Raw genomic sequence first — 15,936 nt, 5'->3', positions numbered from 1 at the left:
TTGCTTTCACAAAACCTTTTTATTTTCAAATAATTACACCTTCACGTGAGGTTTCGCTCAGCGCAGAGAGGCCCCGGGTACACCTCGCCATCTCCTGCAACGTCTGTCCTCCTGCGATGCGAGGACGCCGTGACCAGGAGACCCTGGTTGTGACGAGTCCTCTCTCCCGGGTGAGGCTCCCTGTGGGCCGGGGGTCCCATGGCTACAAGCACCTCCCTCCTGCTTCCTTAGAGCCACGTGCCCCCATCATCTCTCGCCCAGACAGCTGCGAATTGAAGCAACTGAGTTTTGGAAGATGGACAAACTCAGTTTTCCCAGAATGCAGGGATTTCCAGTCAACACAAGGTGCTGTGATCCAGCCCAGCCTGGCGAGCGCGCTGTCTGACCAGCGAGTGTGGCAGGAGCGGCACTGGCTGTCCCGGGTCAGCGTCTGTCCAGGGGCTGCAGCCTGCTGGCCCTGCGGAAACGAGAGCCACAGGCTGAGCTGGTATCAGGAGACTGACTATAGTGTGTGGGCAAGTGGACCTGAGTCTGGTTTCATAGCAGACTCACTGAGGCTCCCTCATTAATTGGCTGAAAGGAGATCCTTCCCTTTTAGTTCAAAGGCCTGGGATCCTTTCAAAGGAAACCGTGTCTACTCCAGATTTAGCTAATTTAGCCTTCAACCAAGAGAGACCTCTCAAATCCTTAACCTCAACTCCAGCGAATAATGGTCCCTAAACAAAACGCTTTTAGTTTCTGCTAGTGTTGCAAAAAGCCAGGAAAGAGATTGTGGCAAGCTTAAGTACTTCAAGTGCCTTCAGGCTCTAATCAGCCTTTCCAGCGCCCTCCTAGCCCCCAGTGACGAGGCTCTTTCCAAACTCCGTTCATCATCAACTCAGAAAAACAAGTTTCCAGTTTGGGAATGAATCTCTTACCACACTCAGCTCAACTGTGGTAAAGTGGCCCGTCTTGGAAAACTAAAGTGGTCCAAATGGTGGTGGTCCCTGATGAACCTCAACGTGTCTCTGAACCTGTTGCTTTTTGCTTAAGCCCCCCGAGATACCCACCACTCCCTCTCCTCAATTCTTCCACCTCTATTCATCAGGCCAAGATATCCTAGAAAATACCACGCTGGAATTTCTTTCTCCCAAAAGGGGAAAGAATTCTAAGAACTCACAGTAACAATCAGAATAGGCAACAAAGTGAATTGACTGTTCACTGCCTTTGCTTTGCTTTGTCTCACAGTCCTGGAGCTGTTTCTAGAGACACTGACCTATTTGTTCCTATTGAATCGGCTACCACCCTCCTTCCCTGGTGGCTCAGATGGTAAAGCGTGTGCCTGCAATACGGGAGACCCAGGTTCGATCCCTTGGTAGGAAGATCTCCTGGAGAAGGAAATGGCAACCCACTCCAGTATTCCTGCCTGGAGAATCCCAGGGACGGAGGAGCCTGGTAGGCTTCAGCCCACTGGGTCGCAAAGAGCCGGACATGACTGAGCGACTTCACTTCACCACCCTCCTTAGGGGCAACATCTCCGCCTGATATTGACAAGAGCCACAGTGCTCTTCCTGTCAAGACTCAAACTTAAGTCCCCCGAATCCTCCCCCCAGAACGAACCAACACCCTTAAGCAGAGAAGCACCTCCAGGTTTAACGCCTGTGACAGGGTTCCAGGGCTCAGGGCCTCCCCACCCCATGCACACTGCTAAACGGAACCTGTGAGAAAGCCCAGTGGCTCAGGCTGGAGGTCTGTCCAGGACCTGCAGGCCTTGATCAATGCTGCTGCCCCTCAGAACCCTCTTGCTCTTAGTCCTCACCCTCTACAAGCACTCCTGCTGAGAGCAACAATTTTCACTGTAGCTATGTTGGGCATTCTTTAGCACAGGTACACCTTCAGGAACACTGGGTCTCATTCAGGACCATTGCAAAACAAGGAATCTCACAACAAAGCAAGTCACGTGAACCTTTTGGTACCAGTGTGTATAAAGGTTCTTTATACTCTTCTGTAGTTTATTAAGCATGCAAAAGCACTGTGTCTAAAAAACAATGTATGTGCTTCATTAAAAAATATTTATTGCAAAAAACTGCTCACCGTTAACAAGTTATAACATTTTAAAAGTAACATCAGAAATCACTGACCACAGACCGCCGTAACACATATAATAGTGACAAAAATGTCTGAAAAGTGGCAAGAATTGCCAAACGTGACAGAGACAGAAGTGAGCAAATGCTGTTGGAGAAACGGTGCCCATAAGCTTGCTCAATGCAGGGTCGCCACAAGCCTTCAATTTGAAAGACACAGTATGCACAAAGCGTCATAAGGGCAAGTACGCTAAAACGAGGTGTGCCTGCATTCCAGCTGATAAGGCTAGCCAAGACCTCTCAGATTCCACTTGGGAAGGACAAAAACGCGCCCGCACATGGATGCCCCGAGGTTTCACTGAAATTCCTTCCTTTCACAAGACTTAAAGGCCGATTTGGACGATCCAAGGTTTCCTGCAGGCTCCACACTATTACAGCGTTGGGACGACTTACTAATTCTGCTCTTCTCAAACCTCTTCACAGGAAGCCATCACCAATCTGTTCAAACTGTTCGGTTTTACAGGGACATAAAGTCTCCATGAAAAAACAGCATTTGATCAAACTCAGCATCGATACTTAGGCCGCCAGATCTTGGAAAACACAAACAAAAGTAATATTCCTCTCCTTGGTCTCGATATGGCTACTATTTGCTACGGTTGCACCTTCTTAACTGCAAACCCTTTGCCATGCCCGAATAAACTCATTTTGCTGATCAAACAGCTGGCTACTTTTACTGTTGACAGGTGCGATGGATGAAAACCCCCGGGCTTCTAACTCCGTAGCGGGCCCCGCGTCATCCCGCCCACCCAGCCGGGCCGGGCACCAACTGGGTCAAATCCACCCGGTGGGGGTGGGGGTGAGGCAGGGTCCAGCCCTGGGGTCCGCAGCTCAGGGGCTCCCGGCTGACGCGGTGGAGCAGGGGACACCTGCCCGCGGTCAGCACTGCCGTGAGAGGCCCTGGCTGATCCTCGATGCCCACAGGCCCCGGGCGGGTGGGGGGGGGGCGCGCGACGGCGCAGGACCGCTCAGCTGCCCCGAGGCCTCAGCAGGCCCGCCCCAGCGCCGGGCAGCCGCGGCGGTAAGAGGCGCGCAGGCGCGGCCGTGTGGGCGTGACGTCACCACGTACGAGCGGACGCAGGGCCGCGGGACCCGAGCCCGCCTTCAGCGGAGCCGCGGCGCCGCACGCAGGCGCAGTGGGGCCTCGGAGGCGCGGCGGAGGCGCATTGGCGGCGCGGCGCGATGGGCGGGGAGTTGCCGGCGCCGCTATGGCCGGACACCCGACTCGGGCCGGCTGGTCTCTCAGCCCGGCTCGCAGCTGGGCTTCCTGACGCCGCCGGAGGGCGCGGCCCTTCGGGCCCCCGCGGCCGCCATGCGCCCGCCGCCGGCGCCGGCGCGTCGGGACTTCATCTCGGTGACGCTGAGCCCCGGCCGGAGCCACGATGGCGGCCAGGGCCTGAGGCGTCGCTCCTGCTGGCGGGTGAGGGGCGGGCCGGGCGGCCGGGTCGGCGCTTCCCCGGCCTGGGGATGGGGAGCGGGCGCGACTGCGGCCGGCCTCGCGGGGCCCAGGCGAGGACGGCTGCGGGTCCCTCTCGGCCGCCCGCTGTGGGCACAGACGGGCTCCGCGCGGGCTCCTTTCTCCAGCTGCGACCGCAGGTGGCGCGGCGGTAAAGGACCCGCCTGTCGAGAGGAGACGCGAGTGCGATCCTGGGTCGGCGAGACCCCCTGGAGGAGGAGCGGTCTCCCCGCTCCAGTGTGCTCGCCGGGAAATCGCATGGACACAGGCGCCTGGCGGGCTACAGTCCATGGGGTTCCAAGCACGGTAGACTGGGACGCTACCAGCCAGTAGCACCCACGAAGCCGGTGCGGGGTGTCGGCTGCAGTACCGCTCCGGCCTGCGGCCCCCGCTTGGAGGAAACGTGCCCGGTTCAGAAGCAGCAGAGCCCCACGCCGCCTCGGGAATCGCTCCTCATCCTCCCGGAGTCTGACACGGCAGGAGAGATCGCTCGCTGTGCTCCTTTCAGTAAAATGGTCATTGTCTGTCCCTCAGAAATGGAAGCAGCTGTCGAGGTTACAGCGGACGGTGGTCCTCTTCCTGCTGGTGGTCCTGATGCTCTTCGGCCTCTTGTCCTATGTCCACGTGGCCGACGAGTGGACAGGTACCAGCTGCATGGTCCTCGGGCGTCCTGAGGGCTGACTAAGGGGTGGCACAGCGATCTGGCAGCAGCAGGAAGCCTAGACTTCAGCGCCTTGGCAGGAAGTCAGATGAGGAGGAGCCTAGAATGTCCCCAGGCCCCCGCTATACGGTGGCTGTTAATCTGCGGTGTGTGACTGTTTCCCAGACGTCTGCTGTGAGAAGCGGCCTGTGGTCCCCGCCGTCGCACACTGAGATCCAGGTCCGAGGGTGCACGCGGGGTCTGCACGCACTGTGCTGCAGGCACTTCCTGGCGTGCACTGCAGTGCTGGGAAGGAAGCGCAGGTGCCAGGAGGAGGGCAGCTCCCTCCTGGGTTCTGCTCGCGGCTCCTTGGAGAGGAAGGCTGCAGAGCCCCCTCGGGTCACTCCCGTGAATGGCCCGTGTGCCACCGTGGGCCCTCCTTGAAGTGGAAAAGATAAAGGCCAAGTGTTTGGGTTGTGGGTGGGGATAAAGACAGAAGCTGGCAGGAGCTATGGGCCAGGCTGGCGTCCCTGTGGCCACTCTGGCGTCCCTTGACCTGCCCTTTTCGGAGGTCCCGGCCTGTCCCAGCCTTTCCAGGAGGGCTGGCTGTGTAGGGGCTGTTTCCAGCGCCCTTTGACTCTCCTCTGGGCCTTGAGGCGTATTTGAGATAAAACAGAGTCTCCTGTTTAGCAGTGGACAGCAGGTCGGCGGCAGCATGGCAGATGAGACCAGCAAATCCTCCCGTCTTGCCAGCTCCTCAGAAAGCAGCTGAGAACCCAGAGGCCGTGGCGGGGCTGTCACCTCAGGTACTTGGAGTAAACTGAGGGTGGAGTCGTGAGTGGGGTCCAGGCCAGAAGCGCTTGAGCACAGCATGGGCTGTTTGAGAGGGCTGGGAAGAACTCTGCTTCCTGCCGTGCGTCTGAGGTTTGAACCTGAGCCTCCTTGCTCTGGGCTGGTGGGACGGAGGAGACGCGGAGAGCGGAGGAGGGCCATTCTGTCCTCCGTCCCCTTTGCCTGTCTGGCGCTCCGGGTCCTTGGGAGGTGAGAGAGACCGTGCCTTTTCTCTGGGAGCTACTGGCCGGGGGCGGTCAGGCGGCGGCTCCACTCTGGACCTGCCCAGACGCAGGTGCTGGGGCCTCCGCCTCACAGTGGGGCAGCAGGGAGGCGTGGGAGTCGGCAGGCGTGTGGTGCCTGCCGTCCAGAAAGGGCGGGGCAGGGGTGAAGCCGTGTCCTGGGGGGCCCCGAGCCGTGCGGGGGGCGAGCTGGGGCGGGGAGCACGTGGAGACGAGGGCGAGGGGTCACCCAGAGCCAGGGCGGGTCCCCCCCCCAAGGAGAGCGGCCGGCCTCCGAGAGCCCAGGGTGCCCGGTGCCAGGGACACGCTCCCGCGGGCTCGGGTGTCCAAGTGGGCCCAGGCGCCCCCAGGGAGAGGCTCTGGGACTGATGCCGGCCTCACGCCCCACAGGCGGCCTGCTCCCACCCCGTCTCTGCAGGGTCTGTGTGTGAGAGGGCCGGTTTCTCCCTTTAGAGCCAAGAGCGCTCCTCCTGCCGCTTCTGTGGCCGCTCTCTGGTGTGCTGACTTCACGGTCGTGCGACAGCAGAACGTGGCTGTCTCTCCTCCGAGAGACACGTTCCCACACCTCAGCACCCATGACCTGGACTCTGGTGTCCAGGAGGGGCCTGGAAATGAAGGCGTGAACATCCACGTCTCCTGTGGAGCGAGTCTTGGGGCCCCTGTGCATCCCGAGGCCGCTGGCCCCTCCTCTCTGGGTCCGATGCCGACACTCGTCCCCGAGACCTGCTTCATCCATGGAGCTTTGCTTCGGCCGCACCTACTCTCGTGACCCAGGGGCCCGGCTCTGTGGGGTTTGGATCTTGGAAGGGGGTGGCTTCACGGATCCTCCGCCAAGGTGCCCATGGGTGCTGCAGCCAGAGGCTTTTCCATTCACGAGCCTGTGTCCTTGGGAGCTGGAGGGGTTGCTGTCACAGCTGCTGTCGGGGGGCTGGAGCCAGGACGAGTGCGGCCTCCCACAGCGCTTTGTCACCGAGCGGCTGCCTCTGCCGCAGCCTTCCGAGGCTGAGGTGGGAGGCCCGGGCGCGGGCCTGGGCAGTGTTCTCTGTGGCTCCGTCGACGGGGACGGGGTGGTTTAGCCCTGCCCTGCTACCCTTAGGGTCTGACTCCCAGACACGCTCTGGCCAGGGGCTTAACTCTCCAGGGCTACACTCGCCCATAGGCAGAGCCTCCATCCGAGTCAGAGCCAGGAGCTGACGAGAAAGGGGCTCCTCCCAAAGCTGCGCAGCGTGTGAAAAGCGGAAATCATTTCCTCTAGGAAACTGCAACTGCTCAGCCGGTCCACAGCGCTCCTGTGTGGCTCCAGGTCTGACTGGGGACAGGGTGCGTCCTGGAAGCGGGATGGAACCATTGTACGAGTGACTCTTGTCTCTGTCCAGAAGCCCCAAAGGCATTTCCGACGAGGACCCCCCAACCTGCAGATTAGAGCGCCCGATGGAGACCCCCAGGAGAGGAGGCAGGACCAGGCCCAGAGGAGGGCAGAGGTGGTGGGAGAGGCTGGCTGGGGAGCAGAGGCGCAGAGAGACGGCCTCAGGTACCGGGAGTGTCAGAGATGGTCTGATCATGGGAAACCCAGAGGCCTCTTTTGGTGATTTATCCCCTGAAAAATAAAGAGAACCAGCCTGACACCTAAGGACAGCTTTCCTCCGTCACAGACTGTGCCCGTGGGGAGCAGGGTCGGGGACTGCTCACTTGAGGTCCCCCGTGTAGAGTGGGAGGCTGACAATCCGCCTCTGCTCTGAGTTTGATTCTCTTCCTCCACGTGGAGGGGAGCAGGGACCAAGCCGGAACAGGGCCCCAGACACCCTCTCAAGAAGGCAGAGTTCTCCGGCTGGCCTTTTCGGCAGCAGGCCCTGAGGATTCGGGCCCATCGAGGTAAGGGCTGCCTGTGCCCTCTGGGCCTCAGCTGGCGTTCGTTCTGACGGGCGCCGCGTTGGGCATACTGGAGAGTTGGGGTAGCCGTGCAGCTCCTGCCTTCCCTCGGAGCATGGCACCGGGGATCTTTGGGGTCAGGCACTCTTCAGAGCCTTGGTGACGACCTCCGGCCCCTCCGCGGCTGTCCCCCCGGGTCCAGTGCAGCTGCAGGGGGCTGGCCTCTCCGCCCGTGTCCCGGTGACAGGCCTGGGTGGAGCTGTGCACCTCTGTCCTTCGGGGACCGCCCCCAGGCCGATGGCTCTGGGCAGACATGCAGGGCCCTCAGGCTCCGGTGCGAGAGGTGAAGGGCCTGTGGGCGGCGGGGCTCAGTGAGCCCCACGCAGCCTGCACACTGTGCTCCTCAGCTCCCCGTTGAGGTGGCGGTCTGTCCTGTGCCCATTCCATGGACCAGAGAACTGCGTCTGCGCCCTGGCTGGGACCCTCTGCTTCCAGCTCTGGAGGCCCCCAGGAGAACCAGGGAGCCAGGAAGGGGTCTTGTGGCCACGGCCCTGAGGGACACAGGCCAGGTTAGCGATGGACGACTGCGCCGTGGTGTGGACAGCGGCCGGCCTCACCCACACTGAGCCCGTGTGTGGTGCAGCGTGGACGCTGGTGGCCCTTGTGTAGTAGCCCACCTCTGATGTGCTCCGAGCCCCGGGAGGCGTCTGATCAGCCTCGAGGTGTCGGCTCTGTTTGCTCCTCCTCGGAAGCTCCCTCCACTGACGGTAGACGCAGGCCCCAGCAGACGAGACCGTCTTGTCGGGGTCACCACGTTGATGTCCCCACACCAGGCTGCACACCCAGGCGTCCTGGTCCCCCTGCTTTCGCTCCTTCGCTCTTTCCTGGCGGCTGGTCCCTGCTGGGACCTGGTGGAGGCTGACCAGCCTGGGCCTTCACTGCAGCCTAAGGTGCCCCCAGGGCAGGCTCACTAGCTGTGGGGCCACAAGGCAGGTCTGTCTGGGTGCCCACGCCCTGCTTTCCTCCTCCCAGCCTCCCAGAACGCGCGCCAGAAGGCTGTGGTAGACGCCTTCCTCCACGCGTGGGCTGGATACCGCAAGTTCGCCTGGGGCCACGACGAGCTGAAGCCCCTGACCAGGTCCTTCAGCGAGTGGTTCGGCCTCGGCCTCACGCTGATCGACGCCCTGGACACCATGTGGATTCTGGGGCTAAAGAAAGGTACCTGCTGTCCCCGCGGTGGGCTCGAGCTCGCCGCACGTGACCCTCGGGCCCGAGTGAGCCGGGTCTGGGAGGCGACCCCACGCCGCGTCCTGCCGGGCTGTGCTTCCCCTGTCCTGGCTGCCAGTGTGGCTGTGCTGGCCGCAGGCGGTTCTCTGTCCCCACACGTCGTGCGCCCCGCGCCTCCTGCAGAGTGCCGAGCGTGCTGGAGGGTGGCGCCCCGGGGTGCTTGCAGCCGCGTTTCCGTTGCGGTCAGGAGGGCCCTGTGGTGGGAGACGACACGGGATCCGACGCAGTGGCCGGCCGCGCCCTGAGTCGCCCTGGGTCCTTGTCGGTGCAGATAGGGTGAGACGGGTGACGTGTCCCCAGGTGTCTCTGAACTGGCGCGCTCACGGCCCTGTTCCGTCTAATACTTGCACCGCAGGCCTCCAGCCACTCAGTCTCTCGTGCTTCTCTGTAGCGTGGCCTTGACGTCGAGCACTTGTGCTCACGCTGCACGGCCTTCCCCCAGCTGCACGCCGGCCCTGGGTATTCTGTGTGGTTGGAGGACTCCTGGGCCCCCCTCTTGCTTGAGGAGGTGATGTTGGAACCCTGCAGGGATTTGCACAGCCCCGAGGGCGCGGCCAGGGAAAGGCTGGCCTGTTAATTTATCCCTGTGCCTCTGCTGTTCCACGTGGCAGAATTTCAAGAAGCCAGGAATTGGGTGTCCAAGAGGTTATTGTTTCAGAAAGATGTGGACGTCAACCTGTTTGAGAGCACCATCCGGATCCTGGGGGGGCTTCTGAGCGCCTTCCACCTGTCTGGGGACGTCCTCTTCCTGAAGAAGGCTGTGAGTGTCCCGGCGTCGGATCTGCTCGCACCCTGGGGGGACTGGGGTCTCAGCAGTCAGAGCTTTTCTCGCGGGACTGGGCTGTGGCGGGCGTTTGTTTCCAGTTCTGTCTCCCGCTCTTGAGTCTGTTTCGGAGCACGTGGGTGGCTGAAGCAGCATTGGGCCAGCCTGCTGCCTGCCTGTGAGGTCATTCTGAACTAATTGAGTCCAGCTCGGTTTTGTAGCTGGCCAGGGTTGGGTCGCGTGAAGCCAGCCTGCTCGGGTCTGTCCACTGAATTTGATGAAAACGGGTGTTGGGCTTACCATCGTGTCATGGAGACAAGGCCGCTGAACAGCAGGAATTGTTGACTCACTGCTGTGTTGTGTATCAGGAGGATTTTGGAAATCGGTTGATGCCTGCCTTCCGAACACCCTCTAAGATTCCATACTCCTTTGTAAACATTGGCACTGGAGCTGCTCACCCACCCCAGTGGACCTCTGATAGCACGGTGGCTGAGGTGACAAGCATTCAGCTGGAGTTCCGAGAGCTCTCTCGTCTCACGGGGGATAAGACGTTTCAGGTATGGAGGGGCTCTGCCCCCGGCTGAGGACTGTGGGTTTTCTGCGGGGCCGTCTCTGGCTCGTGGAGGTGACTGCAGGTCTGCGTGGTTGTGGGTCCTGTCCCATGTTCTCCTGCAGAACAGCATTTTCTGGTGACGCCAGAGGCGCAGACGGGAGAGGCCTTGACTGGAGGCTGAGTCCTCTGCCCGCCCCGCAGGGCCCCGACAGCTGACGGCTTGTCCTGCCGCGTCAGCATGGCCTGGTGTCCACTTGCTGTTGTCCTGGGCCCTCCTGCAGTGCTGAGGGCCGCCTGCCGTGTCGTGGCTGAGCGCCACGGGGTGTGTTGGAGCTCTGGGTTTTGTAGTCAGGTCAGCGTAGGTGGTGTCGTCCCATTTTGGCATCCAGACTGGGCCCTGCACACAAGTGTCTCGGCTGGGCAGCTGGAGCGGTGTGCCGGCATGGCTCCTGCATGGGGGGCAGGGCAGTAACCGCTGAGTCTTCCTCCCAGGGAAAAAGTCCTAATTTGAAGACCTGGACTGGAAAAAGGCCTCAAGCGTGTCAGGCATTACTATAGTCATAGCAGTCTGCAAGGCTGTGAGCTTCTATTCACTACAGGCTTCCTTGGTGCCCAGATGCCTCCTCAAATGATCCGGGGGCCCTGGCATCTGAGCCCAGAGGACAGACAGCACCTGAGTGGGTGCTGAGGGGCCCACCCACCCTAGTCCTGTGCACCTTCATTTTCCACCCTGCTCTGCCTTCCAGAGCGGCTTGGCATAGTGAGAGGCTTCAGCTTATGTAGTTCCTGCTGCAATCACCGTAGCCCTTCCCAGTTGAAACTGGAGAAACCGAGGCAGGAAGGGTGCTGGTTACTTATACAAGATCAGAGGTAGTGGGAGATGGGGAATTCAGACCCACAGCATCTGCCCTTGCGTCTTTTTTCTTCTATATTTTATCCATATCAATATGTATTATTAAAATGAATGTAAAGTGAGTATCAAATCTGAAGGTCCTCTGCCTGTCATCACTTCCTTTGAAAACACACAGCAGAGAGCACAGCACAGTGACCGCCCTCGGCACAGTTCGCGGCGTCGAGCACGCTCAGACCATTGTGTAGCTATCCTCACCGTCACCCCCCCAGTCTGACCCCCTGCCCTCAGCTAGAGAGCAGCTCCCTACTCTCCCAGGTCTGGACACTACCGTCTACTTCCTGTCCCCATGAAAAATACTTTCATGCTTTAAAATTTTGCCTCTTTCTTTTCTTATTGTGATAAGAAAATCACGTAATGTAAAATTCGCCATCATAAAACCATCTTGAAGCATCCAGTCCATAAGTGCTCAATCTGTTCACACAGCTGTGAAGCAGATCTCCAGAACTCTCCCCTCTGACGAGCTGGAGCTCGGCGCGCATTACATAGCGACTCACTTCCTTCCATTCTCTGTCTCCATGAAGTGTCCTGTTCAAGGTCTGTCACACGGGTGGAGTCATACAGCGTCTCTCCTTGTGAGTCTGGCTCGTTTCATGCAGTGTGGTGTCCACGGGGTTCATCCGCAGAGTAACATCACAATTTCTTTCCTTTTGGAGACTGAATAATATTCCATTACACGGATGGCCCACACTTTGCTTTTCCATTCATCCATCAGTGGACACTGCTTTGCTTCCACACTGTGGTTACAGGGAATGACGCAGTTCTGAACACAGCTGTGCTAACGTTCGGTTAGACAGCATCCCTAGAACTGAAGTTACGAGAGCGTGAGGTCACTCCATGTTCAGTGTTTTCGAGGAAACGCCACGCCACTATCCCGAGCGGTTGTCCCCCTCTGGATTTCCACCAGCAGTGCACGAGTGTTTCACTTTCTACACATCCTGGCCACACTTGTTTACTGGGGTTTTTTGGTTGTTTGGATTGGTTTTGGTAGTAGCCATGGAGGTGAGTGTGAGGTGACATCTGATTCTTATGGTATCTATTTCCATTTCATTAGTGATCAATGATGTTAAACATTTTTTCCTATGCTTATTTGTATGTCTTCTTTGGCAAGATGTCTATGAAAATCCTTTGCCCTCACGTGAATCAGCTTGTTTGGGTTTTTGGTTCTTGAGTTGTAGGGATTCTCTGTGCATTCTGGACAGTCATCCTGAATCAGGTCTGTGGCACACCCATATTTCTCTCATCTGTACTTTGCATGTTTCCAGTGTGGATGGTGTCCTTAGATGTACAAGAGATTTTCATTTTCAAGGAGTCGGTCTCTGTTCTGCTGCCTGTGGATTGGATGTTGTCTTCCAATCCCTGGATGAAGTGTGGCCTGTCAGGCGCCGCCTTAGGCCAGGGAACCCCTGCTGATGATGGAGAAGAACACACACCGTTCACGTGAGGTTCCCACACACCCAAGGGCAGTTCCGCGGGAAATGAGCCACTTGCTCATAAGGGTCACTTGCAGACACACATATTGCCATGTCTTGGTGGTTGCGAGATCGCAGAGGAGTAAAGCAGCTCACGCCAGGGAAGTGTGCACACCGATGGGTGTGTAACTGCTGGGTCCGGACGACTGTGAGGAAGCGTGCACAGAGCCTTGGGGACAGGCGCACATGCTGCTCCGGCGAGACAGGAGCCCAGGCAGGATGGGGCTAGAAGAGGGAATAGGCGTTCCCCGGTGGCTCGGGACTTTGGGGCAGTTGTCATCATGAGTAGCAACCTTGGGCTGGGAAACAGATGTGCCTGCCAGCCCTGCAGGAAGTGGGAGCACTCAGCAGTCCTCAAGAGGGGGTCCCAGCCCCACAGCTGTGGCCTCTGTCCCAGGCGGAGGCTGGGAAGTGTCTCGGGGATGAGTTCAGCCTCGCGGTTGGCTGTCCAGGCGCTGAGTCAGAGGGCAGCCCCTCTGCCCAGCCCACCCGCTCACCACCCCCACCGTCTGCCCCAGGAGGCCGCAGAGGAGGTCACGAGACACGTGCATGCCCTCCACGGGAAGCTGGACGGGCTGGTGCCCATGTTCATCAACACCAACAGCGGCAGCTTCACCCACCTGGGCGTGTTCACCCTGGGCGCCAGGGCCGACAGCTACTACGAGTACCTGCTGAAGCAGTGGATCCAGGGCGGGAAGAAGGAGAGGCAGTGAGGCCTGTTTCTCTGCCTTCGGGGCGGCCCCTGGGCTCGGGGTGGTGGGACCCTCTGTGGGGAAGGGTGTTTCTGTTCATCCTGTATGCAGAGCAAGGGCCGGCCGCCGGCGTGGGCAGACAGGGGTCTTCCTTGGCGTTGGGGCTGCTTGGGCATCGGCTCCAGCGAGAGGCGGCCAGGGCCATGTGGGCCTCCTGGTGCTTAGCGCTTTGACACTGAAAACTCACACGTTCCCAGGGAGCAGCCTGGTCGCTCCTCGTCCAGTTACAAAATAGAGATAAACCCCAGTGGGGCGCTGGGACCCTCTCAAGCCTCAAGCCTGGGGGTGACGGTGGCCCAGGAAGTGTCTCTGACTGGGGAGCCCGCAGGCGGGTTCGGGATGAATCAGGCTGGCCGAGGCTGGTCTCCAGCGGCCCCTTGGGGCTGGCTGGGAGGCACTGGCCTCACTGGGGTGGGGGCGGCCCAGAGGCCCAAGAGGCTGACCCCCAAGGGGCTGGCAGGGCCGGGCGTCATAGATCCCAGGGGACAGGAGCTCGGGGTCACGCCCTGTTTGTGGACCTGAGGGCTGTGCGCCCGCCTGGCTAGCGCACACAGGCCCCGCTGGTCTGCACAGGCTGCTGGAAGACTACCTGGAAGCCGTGGACGGGATCAGGAAGCACCTGCTCGCTAGATCCGAGCCCAGGAAGCTGACCTTCGTCGGGGAGCTCAACCACGGCCGCTTCAGCGCCAAGATGGTGAGGGGGAGCGTGTTTCCCCGATCCGGCCTCAAGGCAGCTGAGGACCCAGCCTCTGTGCTTGGTGTCTGGTGGCTCTGAGTGGGGACGACCGGGGGAGCCTCGTGGTCCTGGCCGTGGAGCGTGGGCGGTCCCGGGTGGATGTGGGTGTCCCGTGAGAGCAGCAGGAGCGGAGGTCCGTGGGGAGCCGGGCCCCACCCCAGAGCCCCCGGCTCCTCCAGGCCCCTGCCCTGCGGAGTCTCTCTCCCCACGCTCTCGGGGAACCCCCTCCTGCTCTCCTGCAGCCAGGGCCCCGTCAGCCTTTGAGGTGGCCCTTCCAGAAGCTGCTCCCCTGCCCGCGTGGGGCCCCAGGTGCTTGGCCTGCAGGTCAGTCCCCTGTCCGAGGCCTGACGACGCTGGACCCGCCGATGAGGGGACCCTGTGGTTTCAGGACCACCTGGTGTGCTTCCTGCCGGGGACACTGGCTCTGGGTGCCCACCACGGCCTGCCTGCTGAGCACATGGAGTTGGCCCGGGCACTCATGGACACCTGCTACCAGATGTACCGTCAGATGGAGACGGGGCTGAGCCCCGAGATCGCACACTTCAACCTGCACCACACGAAGGCCGTGAAGGACGTTCAGGTCAAGGTGAGCTAGGCTGCGCCCAGGGCTGGGCCAGATGGGCACGCCAGGAGGCACCTCCTGAGCCCACGTGCCCCCCCAGGCGGCCGACAGACACAACCTGCTGCGCCCCGAGACCGTGGAGAGCCTGTTCTACCTGTACCGCCTCACGGGCGACCGCAAGTACCAGGACTGGGGCTGGGAGATCCTGCAGAGCTTCAACACCTACACGCGGGTGAGCCCCCCGCCGGGTCCCCAGGGCCTCCCTGTCACCTCTCAGGGGCCGCACAGGGAGGCCCTGCCCTGCTGTGAGGGCCCAGGGGGTCGGGGCGTCCATCTGTCCTGTCTGGGGACAGCTGTGTCGGGAGGGTCCCTGCAGGGGCCCGAGGCGCGCCGAGCGTGTCTCTGCTGGGTCCTCCGTGTGGCCTGGGCAGCGTGTTTGCACCCAGCGGGTGAGTGACCTCTGGGCCGCTACTCCCCAGCCCAGGGGCCACAACCGGCACCACCCCCTGCTATGCCCAGGGCCCACTGCCCACCCTGGCAGGGCTGAGACTTGACCTTCGCCCTGTGGCCCCTGAGGTGGACTCTACACCCCTCGGGTGGCCTTGGGGCCTTCGTGAGGCCTGTGCAGGTTTTGGAGGTAGCGCTTGGCATCTGGTCTCTGAAGGAAATCGTGGCTGACCTCCAGGGGGCCATTCCCCCCGTGGGCTTTGGTGTCGTCCCCGCCCCAGACCCTGCCCTGGGGAGCCGTGTGTTCTGGGGTGGGCCGGTGCCCCGGGGGGCCGCCTCTGGCTGGCAGCCCTCCAGAGGGCTGAGCCAGCATCGTGACTTGCGGCCTCGCCTCTCGAGCAGGTCCCCTCGGGTGGCTATTCTTCCATCAGCAATGTCCAGGACCCCCGCCACCCCCAGCCCAGGGACAAGATGGAGAGCTTCTTTCTGGGGGAGACGCTCAAATACCTGTATCTGCTCTTCTCCGACGATCCTGACCTGCTGAGCCTGGACACCTACGTGTTCAACACAGAGGCTCACCCCCTGCCCATCTGGGCCCCCTCCTAGGGCGGGATGGCTCACGAGTAGGCGCTGCCCAGGAGGCCGATACGTGCTGTCTGTGAGGATGCCTGTTGGCGAGACCCGGGCCCTGACCTTGGCTGTGCGGTGTCCCCCCAGCTGGCGGCACGTGCTCCGGGCCGGGCTGGTGACAGAGGCCGGCGGGCCACAGGGCCAGGATGTCTCGGGGCCTCGTGGCTGCCCGGGGTGGCCCCTGGGCGTCCGGTGCTCGGCCGTGGATTCTGTGTTCCTCGCCTGGTTCCTGTTGGATCATCGTTTGGAACACGTAGGAATAAATGGGCGGTGTGATTCTGGGGAATCGTGTCCACTCAGCGAGTTTCTTCCTTCTTCCTAGAAAATCAAATCAAATGACTACATTCCTAAAGCCTGAACACTCTCCTGCTGCCCTGAGAGGGCCTCCTCGGGGTCCTGGGCGTCTGGTCACCCCAGGCCACTTTGGCCCAGAGCCCGTGATGTGATCAGAGACGGTCTTGGGCACAGCCCAGTACAGCCCAGCCTCAGGGTCACAGCCTGTGAACACGCCTGACCCAGGGGCTCAGGGCGTCCTGACCTCATGGGATTTCGGGCTCCTGGCTGGCTGTGGTGTTTACACGTTGGACTCAGGGATCTGCCCCTGCCTTTACAGGGCTGGGCAAGGCTGGGAGGCATGTTCACCGGCTCCCAGCCCAACAGATGGAC

At 60.8% G+C, this 15,936-nt stretch overlaps 1 protein-coding gene and 1 long non-coding RNA gene across 2 annotated transcripts; one reads left to right on the top strand and one right to left on the bottom strand.

The window, feature by feature from the left end:
- Positions 1 to 3,046, bottom strand: LOC120852216. The gene is made up of 2 exons (XR_005718502.1): positions 2,517 to 3,046; positions 1 to 457 (listed from the first exon to the last, which is right to left on the bottom strand). It is a non-coding gene; the product is annotated as an uncharacterized LOC120852216 (long non-coding RNA).
- A 265-nt stretch (positions 3,047 to 3,311) lies between these two features.
- MAN1B1 (mannosidase alpha class 1B member 1) lies at positions 3,312 to 15,561 on the top strand. Its single transcript, XM_040225748.1, has 14 exons — positions 3,312 to 3,540; positions 4,111 to 4,219; positions 4,907 to 5,022; positions 6,666 to 6,820; positions 7,049 to 7,197; positions 7,654 to 7,727; positions 8,133 to 8,376; positions 9,057 to 9,205; positions 9,577 to 9,765; positions 12,662 to 12,852; positions 13,469 to 13,589; positions 14,020 to 14,217; positions 14,294 to 14,425; positions 15,043 to 15,561. The coding sequence occupies exons 1-14, from the start codon at positions 3,433 to 3,435 to the stop codon at positions 15,244 to 15,246; spliced, it is 2,139 nt and encodes a 712-aa protein (XP_040081682.1). The 5' UTR covers positions 3,312 to 3,432; the 3' UTR covers positions 15,247 to 15,561.
- Positions 15,562 to 15,936: the final 375 nt, after the last annotated feature.

Source organism: Oryx dammah, unplaced genomic scaffold (genome assembly GCF_014754425.2).
Source record: "Oryx dammah isolate SB20612 unplaced genomic scaffold, SCBI_Odam_1.1 HiC_scaffold_25, whole genome shotgun sequence".
Taxonomy (NCBI): domain Eukaryota; kingdom Metazoa; phylum Chordata; class Mammalia; order Artiodactyla; family Bovidae; genus Oryx; species Oryx dammah.
The sequence above is the reverse complement of the archived record's forward strand: the minus strand, read 5'-3'. Positions and strand labels throughout refer to the sequence as shown.

Excerpts from the sequence above, each read along its gene's own strand:
- MAN1B1 (XM_040225748.1), top strand. The coding sequence starts at position 3,433 with ATGCGCCCGCCGCCGGCGCCGGCGCGTCGGGACTTCATCTCGGTGACG. Across the intron at positions 7,728-8,132 it reads CCCTGAGGGACACAGGCCAG|CTGTGGGGCCACAAGGCAGG; the intron begins GTTAGCGATGGA and ends CAGGCTCACTAG. Across the intron at positions 9,206-9,576 it reads TCCTCTTCCTGAAGAAGGCT|GAGGATTTTGGAAATCGGTT; the intron begins GTGAGTGTCCCG and ends GTTGTGTATCAG.